Source organism: Ambystoma mexicanum, chromosome 4q, assembly GCF_040938575.1.
Source record: "Ambystoma mexicanum isolate Mex_15411 chromosome 4q, UKY_AmexF1_1, whole genome shotgun sequence".
NCBI lineage: Eukaryota > Metazoa > Chordata > Amphibia > Caudata > Ambystomatidae > Ambystoma > Ambystoma mexicanum.
Window position 1 is genome coordinate 981,229,717 of NC_090928.1, and position 18,187 is coordinate 981,247,903.

At 44.0% G+C, this 18,187-nt stretch overlaps 1 protein-coding gene across 3 annotated transcripts in view; it reads left to right on the forward strand.

The window, feature by feature from the left end:
* The window catches only part of VASH2 (vasohibin 2), a 368,982-nt gene that overhangs the window by 7,896 nt on the left and 342,899 nt on the right, over positions 1–18,187 (forward strand). For 2 of the 3 annotated variants that reach the window (XM_069608543.1, XM_069608542.1), the window contains exon 2: positions 2,128–2,581. The exons of the other annotated variant lie outside the window; for it this stretch is intronic. In XM_069608543.1, the coding sequence (XP_069464644.1) occupies positions 2,255–2,581 (327 nt within the window). In that variant the 5' untranslated portion in view covers positions 2,128–2,254. The remainder of the gene's footprint in view (positions 1–2,127; positions 2,582–18,187) is intronic. 3 annotated transcript variants of the gene reach the window in all.

An 18,187-nucleotide genomic window follows, 5' to 3' on the forward strand; every position in this document is an offset into this window, starting at 1 on the left:
AGGACAAAGACTGATATGCAAATGGATATTTCCCATCTGTGAAAGGCACAGTGAGTAAAAGCAGTGGCTGCGAACTCTCAAGTGGTTAATAACCACTGAACAGGTTATCATGTCTGTTCTTGCGAGAGAGGGGCGCCCGCTACCTTTGTAAAACTTGTTTTGTGTAGCGCTCTGAGGCTTACGGGTGTGTAGCGCTCTATAAGAAATAAATCAAATCAACATGTTTACATTTTATTTTTATTTGCTTTCTTTTTTTAAAAATGGAGCTTTCTGTATGCACTTGATTGGACTCTGTGCCTTGCCAAGCTCTGGATTTCCAGCCGTTGAAGCCACAGCAGGTCTGTTGTGGAACCGCATGTGCATCATCCACAAGGGATTCTGAGGCCTGGGACCGCTCTACCTCAGCTTTCTCTTCCAAAACATCTTCCTTCTCGAGCTCTACGCTCATCCACCTCCAACTCTGAGGGTCAGACGCTTCTCCGCGCAGAGAGTTGGGGGCAGATCTATTTCCTCGGCTGGGGCCTCCCACTGGAACAGCCTCCATGCCTCTCTCAAACTTGGGCAGAACCACCTCCGGTTCCGGAAGCAACTCGAGGCCTTCCTTTTCTCTTCAGCTTTCTCTTTCTCTCCTCTGTTGATGCTCCGACTGCTCCGCGCACTGGTCACCCTCTGAACTCGCACCCAGGCTCCTGCATGTCCAGTTGCCCTTGCACTGCCTCTGGGCTCCCCAGCACTTAAGGGTCTGTATCTGCAACCCTACAGTCCCTTCTCTCTGCACTTATGAGCCACCCGCTGGCTGCACTTGTGAGTTAACTGCACTTCCCCCCCTGCACTTGCTCTATCTGAATGACACAAGTCCTAGTAAAATCGTTATTTTCTCCTCCCTTGTTCCTTCCTACTTGTCGCGACTAGAAACACTTGTGTACAGGCGCGTTATAAATCCCATATCTTATCCTATCCTGTGGATTGACGAGCTCTGATCTTTGTCGTTGTCTATCAGTCGTATGTTCTGAAAGCCCACTTGCGCAGGACTAGTGGGGGCTAGAACACATGCAAAGGTACGCGTTTTCATGAGGCCAGGCTGGAGAGTAAAGACCAAGACCTTGGCCAGGATCCTCTCCAAGATGGTTTAGGATGACATCACATCCTACCAGGATTTGATTTTAGAATTATGCATTACAATGACTAGGGGATGGATAGCAGTTTTGTGTGCCGTGGCGACCCTTATTAAAATTCACTGTGTTCATAGTTCCTTTGGGAGAGAAATGTGGTGTTGCCAAAAGTAGAAGATGGTGGGCGTAACTCTGGTTGCAGGAGTGGAATGGGTTATTGTATAGTTGGCTTCTAAACCTGTGTATAACCTCTTCAAGGGTTTGGCAGTCTTTGTATCACTGAGGATTTGAAGAAGCTGTTGGGTCATGTCCCGTAAGGGGAAGATCTCATTAGTGAGGGGTCAGAACCTCATGTTGTGAATTGGTGATGAGTAGGTTAGGACCGTAATCCGCCATCAAGCAGTCGCCTTCATCAACACCTCCCACGTATTGGCAACTCCGATATCTTCGTTTTTACCAACATGTTGGTTTTAGCTGCTGTCCTTGAGTTTAGTCAACTGCACTTGGGAATGGAGAACTCTAAAATCACTCTCTCGTTAAAAATTGTGGCATACAAGTTCAGCATGGAAAGTGCTGTTGGGTTAAACGGCTCTGACTGAAGATGATTCCCCTTGGCAAGCTTGGTGTGTGTGTTGCTGTTAATGCCATGCCAATGTGCAATCACTCTTGTCTGCAACCACATTCAACTGCTGGTTTAATCTCTGACTGTGTGTACACAATCCTGCCTTTGTAGCTCATGTAAAAAATATAGCTAGCAACGTTTTGTAAATATAATATGTTAAAAAAAGCACACATACAATGTGCTTGGCTCCCCATCACATCTTGGTTTCATTAATCCAGCCTCTACCACTTCAGGCCATAGTGTTCTATGTAGCACAGCAACTCCTGTTCAAATCTTTATGCATGGATAAATGCCTCTGTAAAGCACTCTGTTCATGTTTGGGGCTTGTCTGCACTGTATCGAATAACTCTCCCTCTTGGAAACCAATGACGTGTACATTTTCATTTGCCCCAGGTTTAGGTTAGGACTATCTGACTGAGTGGGTCTGCTGTGGCTCTTTAAGGTCGGACCACTGCTGCAGATACCTGGACATGGAGCCTCATTGAGCACAAGGCCCGTGCCCCACAAGCCCTGCTGCGCCATGACTGGCTCCAGCTCATACCGCCCTCACCACCAGCACCGTGCTGTGGCCAAAGGGGCCAAGCCGGTCCGGTCCCGCAGCACGCATGACCGGCCCAGTGTGGGTTCTGGGGCCACTCTGGTACCTATCAGCAGCAGTCTGCAGACTGCCAGCGGTGCTGGCTCTGAGGAGGAGGACAAAGATGGAGGGATCCTCTTCTATGTCAACCGTAGTGGCTTCCCACTGGACCCGAAGACGTGGGAACGGATGTGGGAGCATGTGGCTCGGGTGCATCCTCAGGGCCGGGACCTGGTGGAGCGAATCCGAGGGGCATCCCCGATCTCTAAGGTAAGAGGTTTTACATTAACAAGAGGTATTTAAGTGTTCAGTGTGCACTACTGTCTGTTAGTTATTTGTGATCTATATTGTATTTCCACACTTCATATGCAATCTCATGACTTCTTCATGTCTCAATTTTGTACTAATTGTTCTCATTTTAGGATTTCTTTTTCGCTTGGTTTTGAGTGTATCTTGGCATCATATCCCCCTATTTTCAAACCAGTAGCCCCCATAATTTGAGAACAACCTCCTGAATGTAATGATTTGTTGAGCTACTTTACCCATTCATTGAGAAGCACGGCCAGAAGAAACGTAGCCTCTTTTAATATGTGTTCTCTTTTTAAAGTGCATGCATAGAATTTATTTTCGTAGCAGGAGTGTACTATGTGTTAATCCAATTCCTGGCGGTGTGTGAATGTTTCTCGTGTTTCTTTTGATGCCCAGGTTGCGGTACCAGTGTACCACATGGTATACGTTGGTACCAGTATACCACATGGCAAATGGCAGGAAACTGTCCGAATCTCCCAATTCAAATACAAGGTAGACTGCAACTTCAGAAGCGTCCTTTTGCTAAAGTTGGAGTAGTGAACTGAAACCATGCCGCTTTGTTCCCGTATGATTTTCCAGGAAGTGATATCGCGTGACCTATGGTGTTGACTGTATGGGGTATTGTACAGCTCGGTTGAAATGATTGATGTCTAGTACAAACCTGCTATTAAACGAGGCAAGGGTGTACTTAAACAAGTTGCTTCTTGTAACCCGTGTGATTTTAACCAGGAGGGTAGCAATAGCTCTCCGTTTATATTCACTGCATTAAAGGACCTATGTTCACAGGTGGTGGCGTTCCTATGTGCTTGAGTTGCAGTGCTTTCCCAATGGGGGAAAAACTTCCAGGGAATGGATGTCATGGTGAGATTATTTTGCAAGTTATTAGCACTGCTTTGGAAAGATCCAGAATTTGAACATTAGATGGTCCAGGTTTATTGAATTCACAGGGAACCCCATTCAAAATCCGGGTGTCTAGGCCAGTTAAAGGTCTACATCACATGATTTATTTGTATTTCTTTATTGTTTTCCCCCATACAATGTGGTGAACAATCAGTAATTGTGCTGTATGGGTTTTAAAGGGTTAGTTTATTTGCTTCTGGTTGAGGTGTTTCTTTCACCTCTTGTCTCCCCAAGCCCCCTTTGTCCAAATTTGTGGGTATTGCAGGGTGATTTGATGTCATCTGAGGTGTACAGGAAGTCTGTGAATTGTGGACGGCGCCTGGGTAGAAGTCCCTGGCACAGGAGTGAAGAAGCGTTCTGGTTGCCATATTTTGAACTCTTTGCAGCCATTTTGTGAGAATAGGAAGCAGAATGTTTGGCATAGTCCAGTCTGAAGAGAATAGGTTATTAGGGCAAGTACCTTTTGGCAAGTATGGTACAATATATGCAGGTGGAAGAAAGGTGGGGTTTTTTGTTGTATTTTTTTTCTTTTTTCTTTTTCAACCATCCTGCCCCCCCACATCCCCACCAATGATTTTGTAGATTGATGACTAGGTTAATGTAATCGATGAGGAGTTTAGAGGATTCAAATAGAATATATAAACCCACTTGTTAAATGATGCATCTGCACACTTTTAGCTATATTGACACTAGAGGACTCAGTTTATTGTATTTATTGTGTTTATATAGGAACACCAACCTCTCATTTAAAGTAATTTACCAGCGGATTGGCCCTCACAGTTAAGTGCTCACCTTCTGACCAGCACATACTGGCGATTACTCATTCCTTTTAATTGCAGATCTTTGTACGGCCAGGTCCAAATGGCACAACGACCCAGAAGGGAATTAATGTGTTCATATCTGTAAGATAGAATTTTGACTATTCGCCAGGGGACCACTCCGGTGGCGATAGTGCGCGGTACAAATATATCCTTTTAACATTGTGAGCTGGTTAATTTATTTTTGCCAGAAGTACATTTAAATTCGGACTAACTCAACTCCTGTTCTAAAACAGTGTGATGTTGGGCAGAAATAGCATGCCTTGTTGTTTTGATTATCCTCCAATACCTTGGCCACATGAGCACTGCAGTCTGATTAAAGATGAGCCCTACATTATTGGAAGAAGCTTAATGATTAATTTTCCATTATTCACATGTACGCATCTAGGTGTCACCTTAAGGTGGTTTGTCCCTTGAGTTGCTAAAGCATAGGATCTGTGGGGTAAAATATAGCCCCTAAATGTCAGAAATGGAGGCCAGACCAGTATTTAAGAGTGAAGCTGGCTCGTGCCATCCATTGACAAATGCAGGCCAGTCTAAAAAGCTTCTTTTTCTGACTTGCGGCCAAGTGACATGGAAAGAAATGGGCCTAGTTACACTCTATTAAAATGGACAACTGCGCAAGTGGAGAAAGACACTTTTCACGAATGAACTAACATTCTCAAAGGCCTACTTGGAGCATTGGGATACTATTATTATTATTATTATTATTATTATTATTATTATTATTATACTATTTCAACTGTTCTATTAAAGAAAGACATTACACATGGACAGATTAAAAAAAAATAAACCTGGCAGTACATGTGGGATGAAAAGAAATGGTTGTACATTTGGGAGCTAAAAAGGAGAAATGATACCTGACATTTAAGAAATAAAATGAAGGACAGCGTGCATTCATCAGGAAGAAAGACATCAATCCCATCATATAAAATGACAGCATGAACAAAGAAGGGCCTATTTCGTTTGGTGTAGATTTGAATACTGTTTCCTTATACAACTATGGATGATCTGTGTGGAGAGAGTGAACTTGTTTCTGCTTATACAGTATGTAAAGAAAATTGCTATTTGGGAATATCAGGCCTAAATGTAATCTGAAATGCAATATGTTAAGCATACAGTGCCAATGGGAAATGTTATTCCTTTAGAACCATGCAGGTAAGAACCATGCAGGTAACTGGCTGCTGTTTTTCTCCACTGAGCTGCTGCGTATCTGGAATTGTGACCCCGACCTTTGGGGGCTGGGTTCACCAAGGCAACCAACCTGTAAGCTCAGTAAAAATATAAAGAAATACAAAGATGGAGATCGAATTTGTGGTGAATTGCTGATAACACAACCAACAGACACGACCTTTAAGGTCCGGTTCCTCATAAAAGGTACATTTGGTTCTGAACAAAGACCCTTTGAAATCTGAACTCCAGACCTGTTTGGGCTCGGCCCACCAAGGAGAATATTTGGTTGTCAATTAGTTGCTGATAACATGTCCTGTAGAAGTTACCCTGAGGTCAGACGTCTCATAAACTGTACATTAAGCACAGCGCAAGGCTTTGAATCGAAGCAGAAGAAATGTTAAGATAAACATAGATAAACCAGATGGCTGGTCACTTGTCTTAAGAAGAAATTAAACCTACGAAGACAGGTTATGCCCTGCCATTGATTATACCTTGAATACAGTTTTCCTTCATAAAAGGAGCAATGTGTCCTATAGCGCCCACCCCGGGTTCCAATGAAACCAGAGAAAAAGCCCATTGGGACCCTGTTAAAAACTAGATTTTTGTGATGTATATAATTTGCCATTTTCAGAAACCAGGGAAAGTGGAAAGTTGGCATGGGAGTAGCTCATGAAAATATGGTTTACATTGGAAATAGTCCCATTTTTAGCTGAAAACCGTGAAAAATGGTAGCTCCGCTCAGGATGGGCATGCCGAAATATAGTATGGTCTGATCCGCCGTTATAATATTCATCATGGGGTTATTTGAAACACCATGGGAGTAATTGCAGTATGTGATTTTTCAGAACAAGATTTAGAAACCCCCTGTCATTTTGTATCTATCCTCCTACCCTAGCCTACATCATACAGATCTCTCAACTTCTGGTCCTATCAGCAGCCAGTGGGCGTCTTGGTGGGAGGTGAAGTGAGCAGGCTAGCCAATCATGACACTGGGAATTATGACCATGTTGCAGTGTCAGTAGCCCTAGGGTTTTTGTGAATTCTTCCCAGAGAGAGCTGCTCCTGGACTCTCGTGAGGAACAACTAGCAGAGAGGCCTCAATCCTTGCATTGCAGACAGTGGCTAAAACATAGAGAAGCTAGCTGGTACCCAAACCAGAGGAGCAGGAGGAGTCTGGGTGCAGGAGGAAATCCTTGACTGAAAGCCCTTGACCAGACCTGTGCTGTCCTCTTAGGAGCCCTGCTGTTTTCCCTGACCAAAGCCTCCCTTGTAAGTAGATATCCCAAAACCGTCAATTGTGTGGGGAGTAACCTTCCTTTATCCCTTTCCATTGGTGGGTCAAGGAGGGGGTGAAAGTAGATAGGCCCTTTGCAGAATTTATTAAATCCATTCAAAGTTAATTCCCCATAGAAAACCATCCTCTCTGTTGAAATTGCATTGTGTTGGGAGCAGCCTTCCTTAAACCTTTCCATTAAAGTGTGGGGAGGGGTGAAGCTGTGTAAATCCTTAGCACATTGGATTAAAGTAAATCAATTAATTCCCATATAGAAAATCAAGGGTTGAGTTTTTAACAAAATTCATACATAGTGTTTTGTAGCTGGTATAAACCATAACAACATGGTTGACCATTTCTGAAATCCTTGTTCCACATAGAAAGGGGGGAGGGGTGTCCATAATCCCAAAAAGAAGTAATCCACAAAACACCACCTTCCAAGTCAGTGTGGAGGGTGCAAAAACGAAATTTCCCATTCATCCCCATTTATTTCAAATCAGAATTGCCAAGTATTGCACCTCATCGTTGTGTGTGTTGCAAAACAAAATTCCCCATTCATTTTAAATCGGAATTACGAAGTATTGCATCTCAACTGTATGTGGGTACAAAATGAAATTTCCCTTTTGGTTCCCATTTTTCTCTGACAGTTATCCTGCTCTGCCTTTTTATTTTCATGTGTTGAAAAACGATTTCCATTTGAGTCCTTTTTTCCCCAACCTTGCCTTTTTTTAAATCAAAGTTGCAAAATTATTTTTCCCACTGTATTCCTTTCCCCAATATTGCATTTCTAGTAACAAGCCCAACACGATTTTTCCACTGTGCGCCCACTCCTTGCACCTTGTCTTTCAAAGGGGTCATATTTAATTGAGGCCTGGAGGGTGGTGGGGGTTGTCAGGAGAAGGGTATTGTTTCAAGTTATTTCTGTGGACCCTCTATTAAATTTTAAATGTTTTCCATTGGTTAAATCAAAATTAAATCTGTTGTAAGTTGTGATTGCATATTTCAAAATGTCATCTGTTTGAAGAATAGACCTATTGTTGTGATATTGGATGTTGCCACAGCATTGGTGGCTGATGTTTGCCTGTTTCTCCAACCATAAATAGATATGTTCTTACTATACACAGGCCTGGTTCCTAGTGCATTGATGATACAGGGTTTTTGTTGGGGTTGGTTGTGAGATGGGTTGGAGGCCTCACCAAACTGAACCTGAAATAAGTGCTTTATTGTGCACCACCTTGCTTAGGGGGAAAGGAGCTCCCTGAGTTGAGTGTGACCGCGTAATAAACTGCCACAGACCGGTGCAATGTGTCTATGTATATGTAATTTTCGATCTGTGCTCCCAGTGATGCTAGGATGCTTTATTGGGGCTTCTGCTCCAAATTAAGTTTTGTTGATGGCATTTTCTGTAGGCAACAGTCTTATCTAGTGCCAATGAGCTTGTTCATGTCACACATGACCAGACTGTTACCCATGACTCAGCAAGTGTACACATTTCTTAACAGAATATTTCAACGCAGGCTAGGGGTGGGAAAGACCGGATTGTATAAATGAAATTCAGTTTTTATTGTCCTAAAGGCAGTCTGGTTAGAAAGTACCGATTTAGCTGGCTTGGACTGTTTCATGTACTAGTAAATGAAACTCTGTAGCTGCATTACGGTGGATGTCGCCCCAGTCCAACACGGAAGGGGTAAACTGGTCAAAATGCTATCTTCTGTTATTTCTGCTTTTTCATCTAGCGGTGCACATTTCCTCTTGTAGACACTTCAAGGTGCTTTTCTGCATTCTGACGTGCATTTGGGTTGTGTATGAAGGTGGCTGTGCTCATACTTCAAAGGCATGGACAAGCAGGGGGGGTGTCCTTCATGAGCTAGGAGGCAGAATGTTCTTGGACCTGTAGTTCAGGATATCATGTCCTAAATTTGCCGTGAAGCTTTGCTTGCATACAGACACGTGTTACAGCAGGGACACTCTGTGCTCCAGCATGGCTCAATTGTGTCCTGGCTGTGCCTTTCTTGTCCCAGTACCACTACCAATTGAGCACAGTAGCTGTAGGTCACCACACTAGGTGGTCCGTGCCCTTAAATGGAGGTTGCTTGTGATCACTGTGACTATAATTTGTTGGTACTATTCAACTGTAACTTTCTGTTCACATGCTCTGATGTTGAAAAAGCTTTGTAGTGCCTCCTAGTTTCTGTTTAAAGATTCTTGCGAATGGGCGCTAGCAGTTGCGAAACATAGATGGTCAGATGCGCTTGCGCTCTATTGCATGTGGGTGGGCCTCATGATTATGCAAGGCAGGAGGGGTGCTAAAATGAACACTGGGTGGAGGCGACTATGTTGTGATGAGCTTTTACAATCTTTACAACAGGTCCCAATTCCTTTAAGCCTCCGTCTTCTTCACAACTCGCTTGACCATGTTGGGGTTTTCCAGTCCCCTGCATAGGATCCAGGATTTGCGATCTACAGGCTTTTCCTCTGTCCTAAGTGTACTTAAACCAAGCAAAACACAGCATGATTACTGGCCAATCGCAGCACCATCTTGCAGAACTCGAGCTGTATCTTTCTCCTGCCCTTGCATTAGGCAAAAAGAGGCTTTGAAGGAGAGTGTCCCAAAACAGTGGATAAGAGGGAAGTTCTTCCTCTGGGAGGGAATCCCACAAATGTATGAACCCAGGAGGACTGGAAAGTTAAATTATCGAGCACACCAAAAAATAGCTGAGGTTCTAAAACCAAGAAAAAACAAGAAAGCTAAGGATCTATGCGACTACTGCACTCGGTTTACTGTGAGACCCCTCTTTTTCACTAATGTGTGTGTGTGTGTGTGTATGTATATATATATATATATATATATATATATATATTAGTATCTAATTCAACCCTCTTTTATATAATATATATATGTGCGGGGGGAGACCCCCCCCCCCCCCCACAGCTACCCTTCATCCATTATACACTATACCCATTCCATTTATAGTGAAAAGGGGGTAGAAATAGTCGACTTTTTGTCGCAGCAAACTGGGCACAGTAATTGTATAATCGTGAAGATGAACCACCCACTGCCTGCATGAGTACATGCCATATCTGCACAATTCTCAAAGGATGTGAATGTAGAGGCAAAATCTGACATTCGCAAAGGAATCACAAGGTGCCATCAAAGAACCGTTCAGAAAAAGCCATGTTGAGCTGACCTTGCTGGAGTGACTGCCATCGTAGGGCTCTTCCGACGCATCTAATGTTTCTTCATGCAACAGTCTATGTAATCAGTCTGTTGGTGTACGTTTCCCAACATTAGATCTCCCTGTTGCGGTTTTCTACACATGTATGAACAGCTCTGGAAAAAGCAAGCACTGTGGCAGCTCCAGCTGAAATGTGGTCAGTAGAAATGCTAAATTAATGATGGGTGTTGTGGAAACGAACCCCCTAAAGAGATGTCATCTTCCAAAGCAGAGATGGTCCGGGATACGCTGTCCAGGGTTGGACAAATCATTGAATCCTTGGGAGGAGCACTTCAAGTAACGCTGTTGCTAAAGCAACCCAGACTGTTAGCCCAGTCAACCAAGAAGGAAAGTCAAACAATTAGCCCAGTCAACCAAGAGGGAAAGCCAAACACTAATATGGTGAGAATGTGTCCCCTTCACCCCACTTCACTGATTGCGCCCCACACCCAGAGACTACAGGAGCTAGCAGCTAGTGGGTGACCATAGCTCAACTTAAACTGATCAGGTGCTTCAAACCAAATTCTAGGCCTATACAACCAAAGGGCTGGGTTAAAGCAGAGGTGAGCGTGGTGGGGCGGGTGGGTTGAGGGGGGGGGGGGGTTAAAATGGATGAAACTTCCCTGAATTCCAACCATGGCTTAACAAATGGCAATCTTTTGGAATCTAAATCACTAAGTCCCGGATCACCGACAAAAAACCAAAAGTGATTGTAATGAATGTTCTTCAAAATGTGAACAGGCTCTTTCATTGCCTTTCCTCTGAGTGGAATGGGTGGGTTTAAATCTCCAACGTCGGAAGCACCTGAATATCAAGTGTTGCTTGAGCTACCTGACCGTGACAAATTCACAACATAAGAACTAATGAAACCGAGGTCTTCCTTTCACCTGTTTGTGTTGCCTCCGATTTGCTTTTCAAAGCCCCCCCCATTCCGAAACTTTCTTTCCAGACTTCCTTCCGTTGAGCAGTGTGATTGGCCTCCAGTGTAGCTTTGGTCTCACTACTGAAAGGGCATACTTTATCAAAAGACAAAATAAACAAAGTACTTTGTTTTCCTCAATCCTGATCCAAGTCCATTAAATCTGCCCCCATTTGTCTTAAATGAACACTTTCATTCACAATAGCCTTTTTTTTTGTCTCCCCTTCCACCATCAATAAGTATGGCTATGAGCCCACGTGGTCCAGAAATGGATGTGTACAGATCATTCTACAACGCACTCGTGTATTTCCCCCCTCCATGCAAGCCCATTCCCTATTTCTACCCTGCATTGCCTATGCTGTTCCTATTTCCTATACCCTACCTTTTTAATTTTGAAGTATGTATGTGTTGACGTGTTCTGTGCAAAGGCCAATAGGACTGCAACATTATAACACAGATGAAGGAGCACTATTGTTCGGTTGGAATTTGGAGTACTACAGGAGCCATAAGTTCAGTCTACCTGTGATGGGGTGAATGTGTGAGCCACCACACACTACGTGTTTACATTCCGTTTTGACTCAACTCAAAACCAGGTTTCAGCAGACCACTGCTGGCAACCAAACATCAGGCATGTGTACAGTATTTCAGGGCTTAAAGTGCACTTGCCGCTTGCCATTGGCAAGTGATAATTGACTCTCTTGGCGAGTATGAAATGGTGTGCAGTGCATGTGTAAGATTGAGGTGGTGAGTGACGTTTTATGCCTGGCTTGTGGCTTGTAGCTTGAAATGTTTCCCTTGCTGCAGTCCCAGCTAGCAAGTAATGGAGCAATGACCATAAGCTCTGGAGTTTATTCTAGAATTGCAAGGGCGTTTGGAGGGTCCCTATTGGAAATCCCCATTGGTCCTGGAGCGCTCATCTCCTTAATACCAGGATGATGCCCGCCAGTCACTTCATTGCTCATCTGATGAATTGTGTGCAAGGGGTGATAGGGCAGTGCCAAGTAGCCTGCAGTCTACAGTGTTCTTAGGCATTGATCAGGAGTAAAAAAAGCAAATATCTAGCTTTTAATTTGTGTGCTCAGTATATCGTAACCACTAACTAACTTTTGTCCTACCTCAATGGGTCTGGATGAGTCGTAGGAGCCAGCCTATGTGCTAAGACCACTCCCCAGTGTCAACATATAAGCATTGGTGAGCTGTACCATGCAGATGTATGCAATTTCTTCCAAATTATTTTACCTAATGGAGATTTCACCGAATCCATTTCACCAAAAAACGAAAGTAACTTTTTTACTCTTTCTACATTATTTATAATGTGGGGAGGCCCCCTGCAGAACTCTTCGCCCTTCCATACCCTAACCTATACCCTTACCCCACACCCCACCTATTATGCATTACACATATACCACTTCACCTACCTTTTTTGGTGAAATCCATTTGGTGAAATCTCATTAGGTAAAATGGTGTTTGGTGAAATCTACGGTCCATGTGGCTGACATGTACATGGATTAGCTGGGGATATTGGGGCGTAGCTAAGGTAGTCCATGTGGTTCAGTTTGGCTGGGCATTTTTTTTTTTTTTTATTTAAATTTGTATTTTGAACAACAATGACAAAGGGCAAATGGAACATTGAAGTAGTACAAGTACAAAAAACCAATATAATCCATAAAACCAAGTGATGGAACAACTCCTGTGTTCCTTCTGAATCACAGCAGGTAAAACGATTGCACGGTGGATAAGCAAAGAAGAAAAATGCACACCATGTATCATGAGAACACACAGATCAGATAATCTTACAATTGCAAGGTCTTCGTCCTGTAACCATATCAGCCGTACACATACAGGAACAGCCCCCGATCTCATTGAGCTGGTCCATTTCCCCTTTGTGCTTGGAAATGGCTTTCTCGTATGTGGACCATGACAGCAATGCCTCCACCCAATCATCAATACAGAAAGAGTTGGAGGATTCCCATGCACGCAGGATCATTATTTTCGCAAGCATGCAACCACGCAACGGCCAAATCTTTTTTTTGCACATGGCAGATCGGTCATTGGTGACGCTTGACATTTTTGATCTGTGCAAACCCCAGTTGTAATGGTTAATAGCACTGCGACTCGTCTGCAGAGTGGCATCTGTCCCCTGCCCAGGGTATCCAGGTTTTGGACTGTGAGAATAGACGATGTCAGCAGAAGTGTGTGTGGGGGGGGGGGGCGCAAACCAAGTCCGAGAAAGGACTCGCCTATAAAATGTGTATGGTTAAGAAAGAACATGAAGTTTGTGATGGTTTGTGTGCATGTAGAAGAGCAAATCATAGCACTGATTTAGAAAAGGGCAGATGCTTAATGCTTCTTCAAACACACGTACATCCATGCGGGCAGTTTGTGGTACTTGCAGGCAATAATGTAGCTGGTCATTAAGTGGTTACATGATGGGCTTGATGTGCTCCAGCGTACCCTGTACCCTTGAATTTGGAGTTTTCTTTGTCATGTTACAGTAACCGGAGAGATCTGGGATTTCCCAGCCAATTGTCAGAAGTAACACAGCCCAGAGTGGACGGCGTGCTAGTTGAACGAAGTGTTCATGCAGGGGAAGAGACATTCTGTGTGTGAGCAATCTTTCAGAGTGCTATACTTGTATGAACTATTGAAGGATGGGTGCGACTGAAGGGAATGGTGCAGTATTCTGATCATATATTGTAATATACTGTGAGTTCAGTTGCTGCACAGCTTTCTTCCTGTGCAGGGGCTGCATGTGTTACATGACTGTCCCTGGATCAGGTGCGATTTGTTGCTTGTATATCCCTTTGATATAGTAAGGCCAACTCCACATCACTGAGGAGCAGGCAGGGGTGGGAGGGGTGCTGCAGGTCAATAACGCAAGCACCAATGTGTCCAACGGTCTGCATTGGAGAGGTCTTTAGTCCGGAATGGCAAGTTCCATAGTTTGGGATAAGTGGGTGACTCTGAACACACTTCAATTTTAGGCTGTCCTTAAGTGTGTAGATTCCCTAGTTGGACTACAGCCCAGAGGCTGCTGCGTGAGCAGTCATTGGGCCCTGCCAGTAAACCTTTCGGGCATTGTGGAGACTGGCCCCCACTTGGGTGATTGTTGAAAACCCATCCAAATAATTGCCATGGATACTCCCCCTTTCCAACCACTTCCCTGAGCTACAATTGCCTTGCTAGGTTGGCAGGAGACGGGCGTTAATCCAATCTATGCGGGGAAATTACTGCGTTTACCTGACATCCTGATCTTTTTACTAGCTGAGGTGGAAGGGTGCCCAAAATCTACCAGCCAAACCGACTTGACCACTTACATTTTAAAAAAAATGGGCTGTCCTATGGGAGTCGTTTCGTATATTCCATTGGACTAGGGGGTAGCCTAATGCTTTAAAGGGCAGGATTTCCAAGTATGGTTGAAGAGACGAAAAAGCAGGACCGTCTTCAAGGCCAAAGCATTATCCCTCTGCCAGTCGCTCGCCAATGGGCAAACAAATGCCCATGTTCTATCCAGACTAATGTCAATAAGGATGCAGGAGGACCCCCTTGGATGCAAATATGGCAATTGGACAGGTTTTGCGTGCTATTTTGGGAGCTGCGCATCCTCTCGCTTGGGAACTTGCGCGCGCACACGAGCAGTCTTTGGCAGGTTTTATGACAGATTGCAGTCGGTTTGTGGATCTGCACAGAGGCGGATTTGCTCCTAAAGTTAGTGTTAGTATTTGCAAACTCTATCAGATAGAAAATTTGTGCATTTGCAATGTCAAGCGTATTCCACGAGAACTCTGACTACTAACTATTCCATCTTTGAAAGAACCCTTTGAAATGTTATTGGAGTGGGAGGAAACCTCGAACAAATACCTTTTATATACCACATCAGACGGGCAACCTCCTTTCCAAATTGGAGGAACCAGTGAGACGCTTTGAACAGTCTCAAATCAAAGATGGGTGAAATCGCAAAGCCCAATGAACGTGCTATCTGCAGGAGTAAGTAGTGCAAATATTTGCATCACCTATAAGATTATGAAAACATCCAGCCTGCTTCTCCTCCCCTCCCCTACCAGAAAAGTAAGGAGAGCGTGGGCTACAGTCTTTTTAGACTGTGGAAAGTTCTACCCTTGAAACTACAGAGTGAAAATTAAGCCACACGGGTGGGACTTGATAGAAGAGGTGAGACTGTTGTATCAAGATATCGAACTAAACTCGCAAGGAAGAGGCTGATCAAGGGGGTGCCAGAGGAAAATTAAGACACAGATGTGCAAACCTCAACAGTATAAAGAATATGACAACGCAGAGCAGACACATGGGAAAAGACAACAGAAAAATGGAGTATAATCAGCGAAAGAATACCAAGCCATTCAGACCTTTGGGTGATGCAGAACAGAACGTCCGTAAGACCTTCTATTATGCCTGCATCATAAAAGTGGCTGTACACAAATAAGAATTGAGCTCTATCTTTTGGTATCATACAAAAATGTGGAATCCCCATCGCTGCAAGGCAGAAAATATTTGATTTTCTTGATTCAAATGTTTGCACTTGTCGCAAATGTAGATGGGGTGTGAGGTGGGGGTTATTAATTAGGAATGGAGACTAGGAGGAGGGGCTTCTGGGGGTTCCCCCCCTGCATTTATTTGTGAGGAAAATGTTGGTCATTCGCAGTGATTTGTTTTTTGTTTTGTTTGCGCAGTAATCACATGGATCATATCCTTTCACTTGCAAACGAGCACTTAAACGTATTATGCCTCATACCCTGAAAAGGGGATGCCTACACACCCACAAAACATTTCCTTTATGCTGACTTTTCGTGAGCTACATTCCATGGTGGAATTGAACAATTTAGAGGACGAATCAACTGGATGCTTCAGAACATCAAAAATTAGACTGTTCTTCAACAATTAGGGATCGAATCCAATTGGTCCAAACCCAGTGGATTTAATCAAGATCCAAAATATGCACATCCGAGCAGGATTGGCCTGTTTCGGGAGCTGTTGACACATGATCTTAAACTATGTAAGAAAAACAAACTGACCTAGACTACGACTCTGAGCAAGCAGTAACAAATACACTAAGACCCTTGCATATAATCCTCAAACCATCTGGAAAAGTGGTAGTCTCACGATGGTTGCATGTAGAGAGGATCATCTTCTGGGCTAGGAGAAGATGACCAATGTATCGAATCAAGCTGACTGCCAATGTCTTCATTAAATTCACACATCCTGGACAAAACTACCAAATGTCAAGATAGTTGCATCATGCTGCCATTGAACAATGCCTCTTCCCCTTTGTGACTGGGCTCCAGTCTTAGTGGAGCTAACAAATCCTGCAATCTAGTGCCCCAGGATGTGGCATGACTTTATTCCAGCATAGCACTCCGTGATCTACACAGCTTGCGAAAGATTTGGGCATGCCCAATTGAACATTGTCTCAATAGCCATACCTTTGTTGTTGGTTACCACTATGGGCATGAAGCTTGCCCTTACACATACCCATCTGTTGCAGGGATGTTATGGCATATTTGTGCAGCGCCGAAGCACTTTAGGTTGCCTGGGAATTAGTTAGAACAACATCCGAGCATTGCATGATGAAATTTACTTTACATTGGAGACAAATAACATAATGAAGAGTACCAAATTGCAGGCACTGATGAGACCAACAGAACATTTGTGACGCTGCATATTAAATTAAACTCTATTAAATCGACAGGGTTTAGGCGTTCTTAGAAGGGGTAGGGGATGGTATAGGAACCTAAACCGGATGGGATGGTCTATTTGGCTTGATTTAAGCAAACCAACTGGGATGGCACCTAACGAAGGTGAGTGCTCCCGTCTGCCCCCCGCCCCCTACCCCATGGTTCACCTGTCGCCCCAGGACAAAGGTTAAAGCCACTCACAAGTCCTAGTCTGTCCTTTGGCTCCAAATTCCTTTGCTTGGGGAAAGGGTGAAAGCCTACACGGCCTGCCTGTTTTCCAATAGGGAACCGCTATACCGGATGGGTCTGGATGCAAATTTAGGTGTTGATGGTGTGTACATTAAAGAATCTAGTATCCACATCTGTGTTCTCCCTATACCACCTAAAGTCTTAATTTTAAGGTCCCATTTCTGCAGGGAGACTGAGCACCTCAATGGCTCATCTCCTGTTCATGAGCGTAGGCTTCATGACCTAGAGGACCAAGGTATTGATGAGTGCGGGTGTTAGGAACCGACTCCTTTTTAGCAAGTGCTTTTATTTCAGTAATCCTGCATTTCGCCCATTTCACCGCTACCCCTCCTTTGGTGGTGTTGGATGGTTGTGGAGCACAGCATTCTTAAAGGCTGGGAATGCTGTGGTCCGGCAATTGCGGTGGGTTGTTTTATAGGGCTTGTAGTGGTTGGGTGTGGGGCAATCTTGCTTTGTTTTTTAATTCTTTATATTTATGCTTTTGATCTTTTTTATTGTATTATGGCATTAAGTGCAGACCTAGCTCCAGCAAGCAACAGTGCGCTTTACGTGTTATTGAGGAAAGGACCTGGTGAGGGAAGCGGAGTTGCAAGGGAGCCAACAGGGAGTGCAGGCAATTTGTCAGCCAGGGATCTACAAGCAACCATGGGAGGAAACGGTGGGGGAGCAGTTGGCCGAGTTGCAGGTTGGATGGGGAGCAGGAGGGTGTGTGGACCTAGGGGTTAGGTATTCTGTTTGTGATGCCTAATAATAAAAATGTTCTAGGAAAAAATCTGTACATTTTTTTTCGGGGTAGTAATAATTCAAACTTGCTTTCCTATTTAGATGGCGCTGACACCAGTGAATAGGTTTGTTTTGTGATGTCCATGTAGACCATGGGTGTCTCGGCCCTTCACCTGACCAAGGCCATCTCTCGTTCTATTACTTTGCTTTGGAACAAAGCTCACATTTTCAGTTCAACGCAGAATTTACGTTCATGCCGTGCTTGAGAAGAGGCAAATGCTGTCGTTGAATTTCTATAGCATCCAATGTGGTTGTGGCATTTAGAAAGGTTACAAAGGAAAAGCAGGCTTTCAATAGTCGTTCCATTTGGATGTGGTTACTGTGATTAATCAACTTCCAGGGCACCAATGGTCCAGGGAGGAATATCAGTTTCTAAACCATCAATTGGCCCCACACCTCTAGTACACCAGAAGAGATCCGAACAGATTGGAAACACAAGTAAATTAAACACCCTTGTCCAATTTTGGTATTGTGGACGGAACAGCAGGCTTATCTCTGCACGGTCGTGGATCGTTGGTTAGTTGCAACACAGCGAAAATACAATTAC